At 45.3% G+C, this 18,311-nt stretch overlaps 1 protein-coding gene across 1 annotated transcript in view; it reads left to right on the top strand.

Moving 5' to 3' along the window:
* The window catches only part of apba2b (amyloid beta (A4) precursor protein-binding, family A, member 2b), a 359,367-nt gene that overhangs the window by 249,155 nt on the left and 91,901 nt on the right, over positions 1 to 18,311 (top strand). The window contains exon 3 of the mRNA XM_060911219.1: positions 10,489 to 11,604. Coding sequence (XP_060767202.1) covers positions 10,534 to 11,604 — 1,071 coding nt within the window. The 5' untranslated portion in view covers positions 10,489 to 10,533. The remainder of the gene's footprint in view (positions 1 to 10,488; positions 11,605 to 18,311) is intronic.

Below are 18,311 nucleotides of genomic sequence, written 5' to 3'. Positions count from 1 at the left end.
AGAGATGCACCAGATTGCTATTTTAGTTCTAGCATGTTGTCAGTGCTCTCCTTTGAGTTGAGTAACATAGTAGGAGTGCTGGTTCATCAAAGTAGCAGAGCTTGTGTGCACCAGTTTTTTGATCTGAACAATTAAGTGATCAAATATGGGAGTAACAACGGATGTCAGATCTTAACATAGGAGCTTACAAATTTTATTTCTGGATATTTGTCTGTGAAGATTCTCAGTCATCCAGGTCTTTTACCACCCACGATTTCTGGATATTCAAACTCAAACTTTAATGTTCAATGTCAGTCTTTATTTATTTATATAGAGCACAACGAAACTGGCAGAAACAATGAGTAAATGCAAGACAGTAGACACAGATTGTAACTGCTTTTAGGGAGCCTATCTATTATGAATGAGTAGCTGCTTAACAAAGCTGTTGTCTTTTCATTCAGTTTCTTTCAACAGCCAGTGAAGCATTTGTTTTAAAGAAACTCCAAACCAGTATCGTATTACTGTTACTGGTTCATTATTACATTTGATTTCACATATTTTCAGATCTGATTCAGTACTGTATTTCTTTACCTGTATTTTATGACTATTTAAAAAAATAATGTAAATCAGTCAGGATCATTATTTCCATTTTAAGGGTTCCATTAGCTGACAGAATAAAACTGTTGCTCATGCTGCATCACAGGACAGCTGACCACACTCAAAAGGAAAGCGCTATCTACCCTCTTCTGCATACCTGAACGCAAAGATCTCCATAATTGACTAGTGTTGCTGTGATTGACAGGAGAGAGCATTCCATCCCTCCCATCAAATTTTCCAACACACATCAGTTTTAAACAGCTTTTGCATTTTTAAAGTGAAAAGATGTCAGTATCAGATTGGCACATATTCACAGCTTTGAAATCCGTATCCTCAGAAATTGAAACAAACGATGCGAATGATGCGTTCATAATTAGTCCCTTTCTTGGACCACTTTTGCTCTGTTGGGTCACATCCACCCTTAATCTATCCCTGTAGAGTGAGCATACTTTAGACCATTTCCTTCTTTAGGTCGATCCTTATATGGTCATTGTTTCCTGTTATCCTTCCTATCCTTATATGGTCATTGTTTCCTGTTCTTGTTACCATGTTGCCAGGGGTGTTTTTTGCATCTTACATGTTGCTTCACACCCATGAGAAATGTGTCAATTTAATCCTCCGTCTATTTCATGTGTATTGCAAGTATTGCATGTTTCGAACTCCATTACTGAGCAGTGACTTTCACAGTCTTGCCTTTTTCTAGTCTTTGGTATTTAGTTTCTTGCTCTGTTTTTATTCCCTGTCTGTTGTACAGACTGTGGACTACAACATTCTGTCCTCCCACCGCCCACGTTCACATATTACAGTGACAAAATTTTTTGAAAGATATAAATAGTCTTCCGATGATCTCTAAAGCCGCCCACAATGTTCACAGAATTTAGTTAAGTTTTTGTCATAAGAACATTGTCATAAAAACTTGAAACTATGCTCTTAAGCTGGCAGCGAGTTCAGGAGCAGCCACTTTATGCTTCCTGCACTTGTACAATGATAATAAAGGTATAGTCGATACTCTCCTCAGTCTTTGATGGTCTCTTATTAGCTGTGAGAGACCATCACTAATCAAAGCTAGTTATCTGTGTGCATCCGATCAGAATAAAATATGAGGGAGAGAGGAGATTATATTATACACCCTAGAATATCTTTGGGCTTGAAGCCAATTATCGTATAAATTCTAGGTGGTTGTGGGTTTAAGAGCTTATTTTGGCATGACAGGAATTTAAAAAGACTATTTAAGGACTTGTATAAATAAAATCTCAAGTGTAAGACTAGGCCTAAACAGAGAGCTCTGAATTGGTTCTATGAATAGGTTGTATGAATAAAATAGCCTTGTTTTGTAGACATGCTTTCCAGTTATGAAACTAAAAGCAATAAAACTACAAGGACAATGACACTAATAGTCCAAATGTAGGAAATACGTGTGTGGCAGCGGGGGCGTGGCCAAGCGTCGGGCTGTGACTGGAGGGCGGAGTCAGGGAAGGTAAGTGGCAGAATCACTGCACCTGAGGTTAATTAAGGTGTTTGTGTGTCTTCCCCAGTGTCTTCCCCTATTTAAGGAGAGAGAGCAAGAGCAGAGGGAGCTCTCTCCCCAACCAGACGACTGGAGTGTGTGTGTATGTGTGTAGTTAAGGCTGAAAAGCTATAATAAACGGGTTTTTGTGAACTCAGTTCTGGCCTGCCGTCCTTCTATGCTCCACCCACTCATCCGAACTGCTACAGTGGTGCCGAAACCCGGGACTTGGAGCGCAGAAACAGAACAGCCCCATGGAGTCCTCCCCCTTCGCCGACCTGGTCCACGCCCTCGCCACGGCCCAGCAAAGCCAGCACCAGGCACTAGTCGCCCTCCGGAAGGAACAGGAACAGCGGTTCGAGGCCCTGGTGCTGGCTCAGCAGGAAGAGCGACAGGCGTTCTGGCACCTCCTTGCATCGGCGGGGTCCACCGCCGCGGGCCCGTCCCCCTTCACCCTGATGAAGATGGGCCCGCAGGACAACCCCGAGGCCTTCCTCACGCTCTTTGAGCAGGTAGCAGAGACCTCGGGGTGGCCGGTAGAACAGTGCGCGGAGCGCCTCCTCCCCCTGCTAACAGGAGAGGCGCAGCTGGCCGCGCTACAGCTCCCCGCCGACCGCTGGCTGGCCTACGCGGACCTTCGCCGGGCTGTCCTCCAGCGTGTGGGGCGCACCCCCGAGCAACAATGGCAGCGCTTCCGCGCTTTGCGCTTGGAGGAAGTCGGCCGGCCGTTCGCGTTTGGCCAGCAACTCCGGGACGCCTGCAGGTGGTGGTTGAGGGGCGACAACCGCGATGCCGAGGGGATCATCGACCAGGTGGTACTGGAGCAGTTCATCGCGCGCCTACCAGCCGGAGCTGCAGAGTGGGTCCAGTGCCACCGCCCGGCATCGCTGGATCAGGCAATCGAGCTGGCGGAGGACCATTTGGCGGCTGTCCCAATGGCAGGACAGCAGACAACCTCTTCTCCCCTCTCCTCTCTCTCTCTCCCTCTCCTCCTGTGTCTCATCCTCGCCCCGTTCCCCCACCGCGGAGGCGGGGGCCGGCCCCACCCCAGCCGGACCGCTGCACCCGCGGTGCCCTCCCGTCTCTCCCTTCTGTGTCTGTCTCTCACCCCCCTCAGGTGAGTGAGCCCCAGAGCACCAGTGTGGAGAGGAAGCCCGGGCCGGTTTGCTGGCGCTGCGGGGAGCCGGGCCACCTCCAACAGCAGTGTTCGGTAATGGAGGTGGGTGCGGTGGTTCGGATCCGCGACGCGCCAGGAGCCGCCCTCGATCAGGCCGGAGCGTATTGCATACCGGTGAGTATCCAAGGGGATACACATCAGGCGTTGGTGGATTCCGGTTGTAATCAGACCTCAACCCACCAAAACCTGGTGCAAGACGAGGCATTGGGGGGAGCACAATTGGTGAAGGTGTTGTGTGTGCACGGGGATGTTCACAACTACCCTTTAGTGTCGGTCCACATTTTTTTCGAGGGGAAAAATTTATAGTGAAGGCGGCGGTTAATCCTCGCCTTACCCACTCGATAATTTTGGGAACGGATTGGCCGGAATTTGGGGAATTAATGAGTCACCTCGTGAAGAGTGGGTCCTGACGTAGTTTAATAGGGGGAGATCCCGGTGTCGTGTTGGCGGGAGCAGCTGTCACAGAGCTGTCTACGTCATCTCCGCGTCAGAGTGAGGAGCCGCCGGCTCCTCCTCCCTCTATTGGGGAATCCCTCGCGGATTTTCCATTAGAGCAGTCGCGAGATGAGACTCTGCGGCATGCATTTGACCAAGTGAGAGTAATCGATGGTCCAACACTCCAGCCAAACGCCACCCCGTCCTTCCCCTACTTCACAATTATGAAGGATAGATTATACCGAGTGACGCAGGACACTCAAACTAAAGAGCGAGTCACGCAGCTTTTGATTCCAAAGAGCCGCCAGGAATTGGTATTCCAGGCGGCTCACTTTAATCCCATGGCTGGACACTTAGGGCAGGATAAAACACTAGCCCAAATAATGGCCCGGTTCTATTGGCCAGGGATTCGCGGCGATGTCCGTAGGTGGTGTATGGCGTGCTGAGAATTCCAGTTAGTAAATCCAGCGGCCATTCCAAAAGCGCCTTTGCACCCTCTCCCATCAATCGAGACCCCATTCGAAAGAATTGGGATGGATCTCGTCGGGCCATTAGATTGGTCAACACGAGGGTACCGCTTTATATTAGTTCTGGTGGACTATGCAACGCAATACCCGGAAGTGGTGCCTCTTCACAATATCTCAGCACGCAGTATTGAGGAAGTGCTCTTCCGCGTTATCTCCCGAGTTGGAATCCCGAAAGAGATTCTGACTGACCAAGGCACATCGTTTATGTCACATACACTAAATGAACTGTATGGGTTGTTGGGTATTAAGCCGATCCGCACCAGCGTGTATCACCCACAAACGGACGGTTTAGTTGAATGGTTCAATCGCACCCTCAAGAATATAATTAAAAAATTCGTAAGTGAGGATGCACGTAATTGGGATAAGTGGCTCGAACCCTTGTTGTTTTCAGTGCGAGAGGTCCCCCAAGCCTCCACAGGGTTCTCCCCGTTTGAATTGTTATATGGGCGTAAGCCACGCGGCATTCTAGATGTGCTGCGGGAAAATTGGGAGGAGGGACCTTCACCAAGTAAAAATGAAATCCAATACGTTATTGGCCTGCACGCAAAACTCCGCACACTCACCCACCTAACCCAGGAGAATTTGCGGCAGGCCCAAGAATGACAAACCCGCCTGTACGACAAGGGTACGCGCCTCAGGGAGTTCGCACCGGGAGATAAAGTACTCGTACTGTTGCCCACATCGAGCTCCAAATTAGTCGCCAAGTGGCAAGGACCCTTTGAGGTCACACGGCGAGTCGGGAACGTTGACTATGAGGTGAGGCGAACGGACAGGGGTGGGGCGCTACAGGTTTACCACCTCAATCTGCTCAAACTCTGGAACGAGGAGGTCCCCGTGGCGTTGGTGTCAGTGGTTCCGGAGAAGGCAGAGCTGGGGCTGGAGGTTCAAAAGGGAACATTGGCATCACTTACCTCTCCGGTCCCCTGTGGAAACCACCTCTCCCCGACCCAACTCGCGGAGGTTGCCCAGTTGCAGACCGAGTTTTCGGACATGTTCTCGCCCCTGCCTGGCCGCACCAACCTCATAGAGCACCACATTGAGACGCCCCCGGGGGTGGTAGTGCGTAGCCGCCCTTACAGGCTACCCGAACACAAGAAAAAAGTGGTTCGGGAAGAACTCGAGGCCATGCTCGAAATGGGCATCGTCGAGGAGTCCCACAGTGACTGGAGCAGCCCGGTGGTCTTGGTACCCAAGGCCGACGGGTCGGTCCGGTTCTATGTAGACTATAGGAAAGTCAATGCGGTGTCTAAATTCGACGCGTACCCAATGCCTTGTATTGATGAGTTGCTCGATCGACTAGGCACAGCTCGCTTTTACTCGACACTGGATTTAACAAAGGGTTATTGGCAGATCCCCTTGACTCCATTATCCCGAGAAAAAATGGCCTTTTCCACACCATTTGCCTTACACCAGTTTGTCACACTTCCTTTTGGGCTATTTGGGGTGCCCGCTACGTTTCAGCGGCTGATGGATAGGGTCCTCCGCCCCCATGCCACGTATGCGGCCGCCTACCTCGACGACATCATTATCTATAGTAATGACTGGCCGAGGCACCTCCAACATCTGAGGGCCGTCCTTAGGTCGCTGAGGCGAGCGGGTCTCACAGCCAACCCAAAGAAGTGTGCGATTGGGCGGGTGGAAGTATGGTATCTGGGCTTCCACTAGGGCAACGGGCAGGTGCATCCCCAAATTAACAAGACAGCGGCAATTGCGCCCTGCCCGAGGCCCAAAACCAAAAAGGGGGTGAGACAGTTCCTGGGGCTGGCTGGCTATTATCGTAGGTTTATACCTAATTATTCGGACATCACCAGCCTGCTGACTGATCTGACTAAAAAGGGGGCACCAGATCTGGTCCAGTGGACGGAGCAATGCCAGCGGGCTTTTTCTGAGGTAAAGGCTGCACTGTGTGGGGGGCCACTTTTACACTCCCCTGACTTTTCTCTCCCCTTTATGTTACAGACGGATGGGTCGGACAGAGGGCTGGGGGCTGTTTTGTCCCAGGAGGTGGAGGGGGAGGACCGCCCAGTGTTATACATCAGTAGGAAGCTGTCGGTGCGTGAGGGGCGCTATAGCACCATTGAAAAAAGTGCCTGGCGATCAAGTGGGCGGTCCTCGCTCTCCGTTACTACCTGCTGGGACGCTCTTTCACCCTCTGTTCGGACCACGCGCCCCTCCAGTGGCTCCACCGCATGAAGGATGCCAATGCGCGGATCACCCGTTGGTATCTGGCACTCCAACCCTTCAACTTCAAGGTGATCCACAGGCCAGGGGCACAGATGGCCGTGGCGGACTTCCTCTCCCGTCAGGGGGGGAGTCGGCTGCAGGCCGGACGGCCGCCCACCTTGAGTCGGGCGGTGGGGGTATGTGGCAGCATGGCCGTGGCCAAGCGTCGGGCTGTGATCGGAGGGCGGAGTCAGGGAAAGTAAGTGGCAGAATCACTGCACCTGAGGTTAATTAAGGTGTTTGTGTGTCTTCCCCAGTGACCACGCCCTATTTAAGGAGAGAGAGCGAGAGCAGAGGGAACTCTCTCCCGAACCAGACGACTGGAGTGTGTGTGTATGTGTGTAGTTAAGGCTGAAAAGCTATAATAAATGGGTTTTTGTGAACTCAGTTCTGGCCTGCCGTCCTTCTGTGCTCCACCCACCCATCCGAACTGCTACAATGTGGTATTTAGGGACTTAATTAGCACTTTTGAATCATTTTAGTTTAATGAGATTACAGTTTTTTACAGGAGCCAACAAATTTGAAAACTTTTTACATACTACTAAGATTTATAGTATCATGCAGTATATAATTAGAGCTCTGTAGAATCAATACATTTAATACAGAACATATTCAAAATTGATTCAAAGTTTGATCTCAGAATAAAAAATTGTTACAACATTCCTAGTGAGAGATATTTAACTATAATTGTTTTGCCAATTAGGGCGGCACGGTGGTGTAGTGGTTAGCACTGTCGCCTCACAGCAAGAAGGTCCTGGGTTCGAGCCCAGCCTTTCTGTGCGGATTTTGCATGTTCTCTCCGTGTCCGCGTGGGTTTCCTCCGGGTGCTCCGGTTTCCCCTACAGTCCAAAGACATGCAGGTTAGGTTAACTGGTGACTCTAAATTGACCGTAGGTGTGAATGGTTGTCTGTGTCTATGTGTCAGCCCTGTGATGACCTGGCGACTTGTCCAGGGTGTACCCTGCCTCTCACCCATAGTCAGCTGGGATTGGCTTCAGCTTGCCTGTGACCCTGCACAGGATAAGCGGCTACAGAAATGGATGGATGGATGGATGGATGGACATTTTGCCAATTAAACCAGTAAAATGAGAACATGCCCCTCAGATGGGATTTTTATTCCTTCTCTCTTTCTCTGCTTTCTATTATGCTTTCCATCAACACAGATTACAGTACAGTCGATAACTTATGCCTGCACAAAGAGCCCACTTCCTGTAACGTAACAAACCACAGCTTTAAAGTGTTTAAATAAATTTGTTTATTTTATTGGAATTGGACCGACTATGTTAAGAAAATACTGAGAGTGGGATATAACTGTGAGAGCAGGCAGGAGTGTGCACTCAATAAGTGATATTGTTCCTCCTTGTAATTCTTTAAAATAATTGAATTTGTTTTCCTTAATTGCATTAATAATTGAAATCTACGGTTAATTGAAGTCTTTACTCATTGATTAATACCATTCATCAGTCATAATTACATGTGAATTTTGCCTTGTTCTTTACACAGAGAACATCTTCATACTGTTTTCATTTACCTCACTTGTGTTTGAGGATTGTTTGGAATTAACAGGGACTGTACTGTAAGTCTGAATTTTATACTCTATTCATTTCAGTCTCGTCTGCTTCCCTTTGTGTTTCATTTTGAACCGATGTCAGGATGTGATCCTAGTTTTACAGAGCAGGTAGAATTGATTTTTCATGCATGTGCTCTCAGCGTCAATTGATATGGTAATGTATTCCAATTCAATACAAGCCATAAGAATGTGTGCAACATCAAACTGGTGAGTTTTCAGTGTGCCAGTGTTTTGTGTTCAGTGAATAGAGCGGAGTATTGGGCATCCAGTGTATGCAGATACAGCATATGGAACAAGCAACATGTATTCACACCATATCGAAATATTTGGCAGATATACACATGACTCAAATATCCTTCCAAAAACCATACTTTTTAATGAAATGTATTAATACGCATACATCATATCATTGCACTCTTTCTTCTCTGTTGTTCCATTGTGGTGTTAACAGGCAAAAATATGTCATACGCTCTGACTAAGGCTCTAGACAAAGCTGCAGAATAGGCGTGGTTAATGCATTCAGGGGTGAACAAAGAGGCAAAGGGTCATGGGTTCCCAGGGGTGGTGTTTAGCTTTTAGTTATGCGATTCAGAGCTTGGATTGGGTAGGACTTTTAGAGTAGGAGGGGTGTGGAGCAGCAGGAAAATGGGTGGGGGGTTTCAAGGCATAGTAGTCAATCATCTCTACACTGCTGCTTAGTTCTTTGCACATCCATGTGATACAAGTATCCAGGGGAAACAGGTAGGACAGAGAAGCCTTATTCACCTGTGTGATTAGTAGGTGCCATAGTATTGGATGCTGCTGCACAGTGATTGAAACATCAGCTTGAGAGGTGTGATTTCCCTGTAGAGCTCTTTTGTTGAGGTGTGTACAGAATGCATTCTAAGAGTGGTGACATGCTGTGAAAAGGTGATACAAGTAATATGAGAGAGCTTGGTCAGAGTGTAAATAGTCTGTGGAGTGTTAGTGTAAGTGTGGTGTTTAGGTCTGTGTGTATGTGTTGGGGCCACTGTCCTCCCCATGTTCGTGCTTCTTTCTACATGCGTATGGGTGATTATTAGCTGTACTGTCTGGTGATAGAAGGCATAATAAAGAGAGAGAGAGAGAGAGAGAGATCAGTAACAAAAGCCCCTTTGAGAGGCTACTGGTGGAGATGGCACAGTAAATGTGTGCGTGTGTGTGTGTACAGAATACAGAACATGTTCTTGTTCTCTTTTTCTCATTCATTTGGATTTGATAATGTGTATCGAGAATTCCTAACCTAATTTATCTTCTTGTACTTGTATTTAAGCTTTTTAAATGCACCTATAACACAACAGAAACTCTCCACAGTAAGAACTTGCACATTAATTCACTACAATCACTGCCACACCCTTTCCAACTGGAATTCTGGGATACGTGATTAACTCTGCTTTTCCGGCCCTGTAATTCCTCATCCCGCTGTTCTCTCATCAATTAATAACCAACAATGATAATACCATCTACATTCCCATCACCCACTCTAGTACCAGCAAATATTTAGACTGTACTGATTGTATGTTTCAATAAAATTATCTTGTATATTGTAGGCTATTCTAGGCTGCTAGAGCCTAATTAATTAATAAATGCAGGCTGTTTTTTGGTCTAGATTCATATGTAGGATGGTGTCCAGCCCTCACTGCTATGGACATGCCAGTCAACACGTGCACCTCATAAATGAAGCTCTGTCTAACTCAATAAAAGTAATTGATCAGACACTGAGCCGTTAAAGTTATCCAGCTTCCTACCATGTTGGAGTGAGGCATTGCTGCTTGGCTGAGAGAATCGATGGGATTCAAACAGAGATTAAGTCTATGGGTATAATTTGGTCTCGTTTGTTGTTGTCCGTTATTTGTTCAGGCATTTGGTTTTGTGTTATCTATTCTGTCATTATTTGTTCTTTGTGACTTGGTAGCATTATTTTCTCAAGAGGGTCCTGGCTACAATTAATTTAACTTGGATTTGTTGTCAGTATCAATGGTGAAGATGAACACATTCTCTACTAAAGGTCTGATGCACAGAGATCTTCTCAAAAGACTCCCAAGTGGTACATCTGTTTGTGTTTGTTGTATTATCAGGAAATTGTGAGCTTGAATGATAGTGATGCCACAGCTATCTGTGGTCCAAAAGAGCATAATTGGCCATTTTCTCTGAGTGGAAGGAATGGAGATAACCATTCTTGGCTGGTTGTTAGCTTAGGTTTACATATTAGAAGCATTATGACATGCTCAAAAGTTCAATAAAATGTGATATCATCATGTGGCTTTCACTCTGGTAGCTTTGGTTAAGTGTTGGTGTTTAATATATCATGTGGGTCAAAATATTACAGCATTCCTGGAGCAATTTAGCATTAAGGGGCCGATAGTCACTGGTAATTTGCTAGTCCTAGGGTTTGAACTCTCAAATGTGTGCAGAAAACCCCACTTATAGAAATGTCTTTTCTTTTGTGTCTCAGGACTGACGCTCCCCAGAGATGGAAGGCCAGTGAGTGGCTCTCTCTATGGCTCAGAGGAAGAGGCCTGGGGCCAGCAGCAGCATGGCCTCAGCAGAGCTTCATGCTCCTGCACCATGTCCCTGCCCTGCCCCTTATCTCAGCAAAGAGTGTCAAGAGCGACAAGACTCTGAAACCCCAGTACACCAATACTGTGACCAGGAGGAGGTGGACCTGCCCAGCAGCCATCCTGCCACCCCCGATCACACCCACTCCAATTATCAGGGCCATCCAGACAGCCTTGATGGAGACTCAAGCTCAGACTACGTCAACAATACATCAGAGGATGAAGAGGACTATGATGAAGGGCTGCCTGAAGAAGATGAGGGAGTGACATACTACATTCGCTACTGTCCAGAGGATGACAGTTATCTGGAGGGGATGGACTGTAATGAGGGCAGGTATGGGCACGCTGAACCACCCCCAGACACAGATGAGTGCCAAGAAGCTGTGGAGGAGTGGGTGGAAGGTGAGGGTGAGGTGCGTTGCGAAGTTCTGGAGCAGGACTCTGACCAGCAAATATATGACGGGAGACCTGAACCAGTCCTCGATCACCATCCTCACCATCAGTACCATCACCAGGACCAAGCTCTTCCTCGAACCCAGGAACAAGAGGAGGAGGATGAGGAGAGTGAGGAGTACTGCGCTAATGAAGAGGATGAACCCGAGGAGGAACAAGACAGAGAGATCTACACAGGGGACTACTATGCCCCAGAGGACAATGCGAACTCCATGTTTACAGGCCACAAGGGTGTGGAGGGTGAAACGGGTGAAGAGACAGAGGAAGACATTGATCAGATTGTGGCTGAGATAAAGATGAGCATGAGCATGGGCAGCCTGAGCAGTGGGGCTGATCAGAGTCCAGAGGAGCTGGCATCCATGCCTGGGCGTTATCAGGCTGAAGTTGAGCCCAAAGCCGAACCAGCACCTTACCCCCCACCACACCGCCATGATGGCAGACCCAAAACTCTCAACATCCCCCATGCTGGGCACAACCCACAGCCACAGAGGAGCTTGAAAGGTCACTTGCACACCCCAGAGGAAAGGAGGAGATGGGCACAGGAGCAGCATAGGGAACAGGTAAGAGAAGTTGGTCACACAAAGCCTAAAATAAGACCAAACATTTTTACACCAAGTTAAAAGGTTGTGATTACTTCATTGAGGTTCATAACATAATGAATTTGATTTTCTGTGTTGAACCGTCTTTAGATGGTTCAGACTTCATAACCACTGACAGCATTACTGTTAGGGTTGTGACAGCTATGACAGTCAAGTTTTTCTAATAGACTATCACTTTCATATTTTGGTTTTCTAAACTAAACAAACATTCATCTGCTGTAGTTACAGCTGTGTTCATAAGTGGAGTCTATAGTTTATAGGACCATAATATTCAGTTCCTACGAGAAGTATTAAGTCATTTTATGATATCACCTCTTTCAAACACCTCCAAACTGCTCAGTACAAAATAAATAAATAAATACTGGCTTTGTCTAGGTCAGTGTTTCTCAACCACCATGCAGTGGTGGCCATGTAGTGGGCTGCAGTGTTGGGCACGTTACTTTCAAAAAGTAATTAGTTATAGTTACTAGTTACTTTTCCCAAAAAGTAACTGAGTTAGTAACGGAGTTACTTTGTCATAAAAGTAACTAATTACCAGGGAAAGTAATTATTCCGTTACATTTTGTTCCCCCTCAAAAAAAATCAAATTCAATTAGTGTAATCATAATAAAAGTGAATGTTAAATGTGTTTAATGACTGAAATGGACACTTAACAGAACCAATTAGTAATGTTATCTACACTATATTACTATTTTTGTGGGACAATGTGAGATAAGACATCTATCAAATGTACTAATATATTTTTGTAGTTATTAAAATTATGTTACTAATTACTGGCCACTGACGAGGACAAACGCTTTGTTCCTCGACATAATGTGCATTGCACGTAAACACTCTTGCCTTTTATTTCAAGTAATGAAAAGTAATGGCTGTATTTCCAATGTGAAAGCGCAGTGCTGGGCTGACCACTCGCCATCGCTGGGTCTTCCGATTGAAAGAGTGCGCAGTAGTGCAGTAGGCGTGGCCTACCTACGTATGTTGTCCAAATCTACTCTGATTGGCTTACTGTGCCGTTGTCTCGCGTCTCCCTGCCCTACACGAAAGCAGAGTAAAGAAAGGCTGAGCGAGCAGCGTGCCAGATGAGAACAGCTTTAATAAAGTAACGCATAGTATTTTATTGTAAGTAACGGGAACGGCGTTATAACGATGTAAAAAGTAATTAGTTAGATTACTCGTTACTAAAAAAAGTAACGCCGTTAATAACGCCGTTTATTTCTAACGCCGTTATTCCCATCACTGGTGGGCTGCAAATTTTTTTTCAAATTGAAGTTCATTTTTTACTCCTAGTGGAGTACAGTACAATTGCTGGGTTGCATCTGACATCACATCCACCTCATTAAGCTACGGTCACACTATAGCTCGCGATGCTTTGCGATGGGTTATCGATGAAACTGAGGCATTTTGGTGGCGATGCATGGCGATATACACGTGAGCTAAAAGTTGTGGTCACATAGTAGCTGAACACTTGACTGTCACACCTTTGCGCACTTGAGTCTGGTGCAGCTCGAGCGGTCGCACACACTCATGGAGTGCATTGTGCATGCTCTTGGGACTCAGTCATTCTGGGAAACACCTGATACTGAGCACAATCAGCACATGCAGATACGGACACCGTTTTCACAGAGGCTTTGTGAAATATTATCACTGTCATGTTTGTTTCTAGCCATGTTTATAAGGCTGTTTAAAAACTCTACTTTATGATTCTGCTTTCTGTTCTGCTTTCGTTTTTGTAAATATCCCGCTTGCTAATAAACAGTCTTCCTGCACTTAGATCCGTCTACCGCCATCTATCTTGTAGTATCCTGATCCCCAGATCTTTAACCCAGCCACATACAAAAAGTTGTACTCCTCCATGCTCTTCTAGGTTTTCATCTGTGTGTCCATGTAGAACGATGTCTGCAGCCAGGGGCGCCGCTAGAAATCTTGGGCCCTATGAAAGATTACAATTTAGGGCCCCCCGGTAAAAATTTCAAGCTCAAGCAACTGAATTTGAAGTCTGTTTTTGGCTGGCACTTCTACTTTACTATGCATGTGATCAGCTACCTAGCAAGTTTAGGTGATACAATTATTTGGTATATGAACATTTTAAATGCAGAACTGTCAGAATTAGACTGAATAGACTGTTGCCTTAAAATGAAAATTCCATGATATATATGGAAGATATATTTTTTTCTTTTATGAGCAACTATTATTAGGCCACTCAGTAGCCTATGGAGTTCATTCAATCCAAATGTTTGTGTTGAGAGAAATTGCATGCATCACTGTATCAGTATGGATTTATAACATTCTGTATGCACATTATGGATACTCCAGAGCCCTCCAGCAAACATCAATAATCAGGATTACAAAATGTATTCCTTTGTTTCCTCCATTTATTGACTTATTGTATGTGATCAAATGTATGCCTTGACGAATAACTACACTAGTTTTTTGATACAATTACATAGTGCACTGCAAGAAATCCACTAAGTGTTTTTGGTTTCTTTTAGGCATCACACATTTATTAGAAAACACAGCAAATGTTCAAATATTCAAGTTAAATACTTAGCAACAGTATCAATAAATCCACACATGAACAATAGCAATGATATCTATGACCACAGCTAATGTGCAAAATATTAAAGTTAAATACTTAATATCAACAAATCCACACATGAACAATGGCAAAACACCTAGACTTAATTATACAATAAAGATACCTATGAAAAAAGATGATTTTTTTTTTCACACACAGTGTGATATCCGGACTTCATAATTCATCACACCTGCTCCTGCTTAGCAACTTCTAGAATGTACACCTCTGTTGCGCACATAGAAAAACTGCCAGCTGCTCTAAGCTGCGCTAACAGCTCTGCGCATGCACGGAGCTACACATTTCACGGGTCCCGCGCCCAGAATCAGACTGTACCATTAGTAAAAAGGGTGGAGGGGTGAAATGACAAGATCATATATAATTCAAGAAAAATGTTATAGCAAATCATAACCATGTATAATTTGCATATTTTAACAGATGAAATGAAATATTTTATTTCAAAAACTTATACAAGGCAATACTATTAAAATAATATTAATATCCCTCACAGGCCCCCCCTGTCAGTGCCAGGCCCTTAGAATCGTCCTAACTCCCCCCCCCCCCCCCCCCCCCCCCCCCCAGCGGCGCCCCTGTCTGCAGCACCAGGTAGTTTGAGATGTTGGAGAACTCAACAGATGGATAATTTTCCAACTCATAGGAAAAAATCCTTCTTCGTTAGTGTGTAAGGATCTAATCCCTTTAATCCCATTGAGTGGTTTCTATATCCACTTCTTTTGAGTGTACTTCTTGGTTTTAATAACTTGCTTGTTTGCTGTACACAAACATGGCAAGATGTTCTTGTGTTAATGGACCAGACTCCACTTTTGGATCATTAATCCCTTTTGAGTGAGAATGCCCTGCATGCATGGTTTTATCATCATAGAAGAGCACTGTTTTTAATTGTAAGTATTGTATTTAAAACTGTGTGGATGTGCCAGAAGCCAACATAAAACGTTTATGTTGGCTTCTGGCACATCCACACAGTTTTAAATACAATACTTACAATTAAAAACAGTTTGTTTTTATTGCATTTATTTAATTCCTGGGCTCCCATCAGTAACAGGGAGTGATGTCACATCCCATTAATATACTTTACAATAGATTATTTGATTCTAATAGAATAGGTGAGCTAAAATAATTGGGGATCTTTTTTAATGGGCCCCGACTCATATACAAGAATGAATAGGTGGACCTTAAAGCAGAATAGGTTGAGAACCCCTGGTCTAGGTTTCATAAACATGTGGATAATTCATACAATGAATTATTTTGTAATGTCATATTTATACTGTGATGGATTGGTGTTCCATTTAGGATATATTCCCAGCATGTGTCCTGTGTTCTCTGAATGGGCTCTGGATCCACCGTGACCCTAAACCGGGGATCCTTTAGTGATTACTAAAGATGAATCAATCAGTACCCTGCGCTTGATATATATTTTCCATTTCGGTCAGGCAGCACCCAAACTGATGATCATTTCATCAGCTTTTCTTTGGCTCATCAGACACAAGGTACACCACCACTCTTGCTGGAGCAGTGGGGGGTTAGGTGCCTTGCTCAAGGGCACTTCAGCCAGTCCTGCTGGTCCAGGGAATCAAACCAGCGACCTTTTGGTCCCAAAGCTGCTTCTCTAACCATTTGTGTGTGTGTGCACGTGAGCCTCTTAAGACATGCTATGATTTATTTGGTATATTTCCATTACCCAAAACATCAAAGGCAGTAAAATCTTTGACAGCACGTTTTACCTCATGGACTTTATTTTTTTCCCAAAAAATAAACAGTTACTTCAATTTTGATTCTTGCAATACATTTCAAAAAAAGTTGGGACAGTAAAGCATTTACCATTTTTAGTGAGGTCAGTCAGTGCGCTGGTAACGTCTATAAAAATAGGTATGAATCTACAATAATCCACTTTCTTTTTTGATCTGTGAGACCATCTCTGATGTTACAGATAATTTTTCCATGGGTGTTTGATAATTCTTTAGACAAATTAATACCAGTTTATCTGTAACCACGAAACATCATGGATACTTCAGTTATTGCAAAGCATATTGCAATTTCAATGTGTGGCAATATAGATGAATATTCATGAGCGTAGGAAGTGATATCACTGTTCCTAGAACATCTGGTTGTTGGTAAACATACAAAACACTAGTGAAGAACCATTAAATGACAGCATGTCCATCCATCCATCCATCCATCCATCATATGTAGCTTCTTATCCTGTTCTACAGGGTCGCAGGCAAGCTGGAGCCCGTCCCAGCTGACTACGGGCGAGAGGCGGGGTACACCCTGGACAAGTCGCCAGGTCATCACAGGGCTGACACACAGACAACTATTCATACTCACATTCACACCTACGGTCAATTTAGTCAACAGTTAACCTAACCTGCATGTCTTTGGACTGTGGGGAGAAACCGGAGCACCCGGTGGAAACCCATGCAGACACGGGGAGAACATGCAAACTCCACACAGAAAGGCCCCTGTCGGCCGCTCGGCTCGATCCCAGGACCTTCTTGCTGTGAGACAACATTGCTAACCACTACACCACCGTGCCACCCTGACAGCATGTCCAAATTCAAATTAGGACCATGTTATTCAGTTCTTGGATGCCAGGAATAAACTTCATTCCATCATCCGTAACCACTTATCCTGTGCAGGGTCGCGGGCAAGCTGGAGCCTATCCCAGCTGACTATGGGCGAAAGGCAGAGTATACCCTGGACAAATCGCCAAGTCATCTCAGGGCTGACACATAGAGACAAACAACCATTCGCACTCAGTCAATTTACAGCCACCAATTAGCCTAACCTGCATGTCTTTGGACTGTGGGGGAAACCAGAGCACCCAGAGGAAACTCATACAGACACAAGGGGAACATGCAAACTCCACACAGAAAGGCTCGCATTGGCCACTGGGCTTGAACCCAGGACCTTCTTGCTGTGAGGCGACAGCACTAATCACTATGCCACCCCAGGAACAAACTTGCTTTCAGAAATTAAAGTGTAAAGTATTCAAAAATAGAAAGCACAGTGAACTGCTTGAACACTAATTCCAGGATCTGGAGCACACACTTTGGTTCAACTAATATGAAATATTGCATACTCAAAAGTGGACATGACACAAGTCATGAAGGGTATCAGGGTCTAAACATATTTAAGACGAGAGGTCAGTAGGAGTTGCATGCTATTGTCTAAACTGGTGAATACTCAGCTGTGTTATTTGTTTATTCGATGAACAAGAAAGCTAACCAGCTAGCTAGATAACTCACTCAGAGATACACTTGGAGTACATTTTAGACAGTGTTTGACTGCTCAAACTTCTCCATAGATGAGTGATCATTTATTGCGAATTTTTGTAAATATTGCACATGAATTGGCCGAGCGCACATGAAAGTCACACATGAATTGGCTGAGCTCCCCGCATGTGAAGAGAAGCTCCGTATTTAAGAGAATATTATCTCATCTCATTATCTCTAGCCGCTTTATCCTTCTACAGGGTCGCAGGCAAGCTGGAGCCTATCCCAGCTGACTACGGGCGAAAGGCGGGGTACACCCTGGACAAGTTGCCAGGTCATCACAGGGCTGACACATAGACACAGACAACCATTCACACTCACATTCACACCTACGGTCAATTTAGAGTCACCAGTTAACCTAACCTGCATGTCTTTGGACTGTGGGGGAAACCGGAGCACCCGGAGGAAACGCATGCGGACACGGGGAGAACATGCAAACTCCACACAGAAAGGCCCTCGTCGGCCATGGGGCTCAAACCCGGACCTTCTTGCTGTGAGGCAACAGCGCTAATCACTACACCACCGTGCCGCCCGGAGAATATTATTTAAAAGAAAAACAAAAAACAATTTGCACCTTTAAAGTGGTAGGCATGTTGTGTAAATCAAATGGTGCTAACCCCCCCAAAATCCATTTTCATTCCAGCTTGCAATGTAACAAAACAGGACAAACACCAAGGGGGATGAATACTTTTGCAAAACACTGTATAGAAGGTCCGTATGTATTCTGGTATGTATGAGGTTAGTTGATTGGGCACCTCTGCTGGTCATGCTGACAAGTCACACATGAATTTGCCACCACAGAG

The sequence above is a fragment of the Neoarius graeffei genome, chromosome 27 (assembly GCF_027579695.1).
Source record: "Neoarius graeffei isolate fNeoGra1 chromosome 27, fNeoGra1.pri, whole genome shotgun sequence".
NCBI lineage: Eukaryota > Metazoa > Chordata > Actinopteri > Siluriformes > Ariidae > Neoarius > Neoarius graeffei.
The sequence above is the reverse complement of the archived record's forward strand: the minus strand, read 5'-3'. Positions and strand labels throughout refer to the sequence as shown.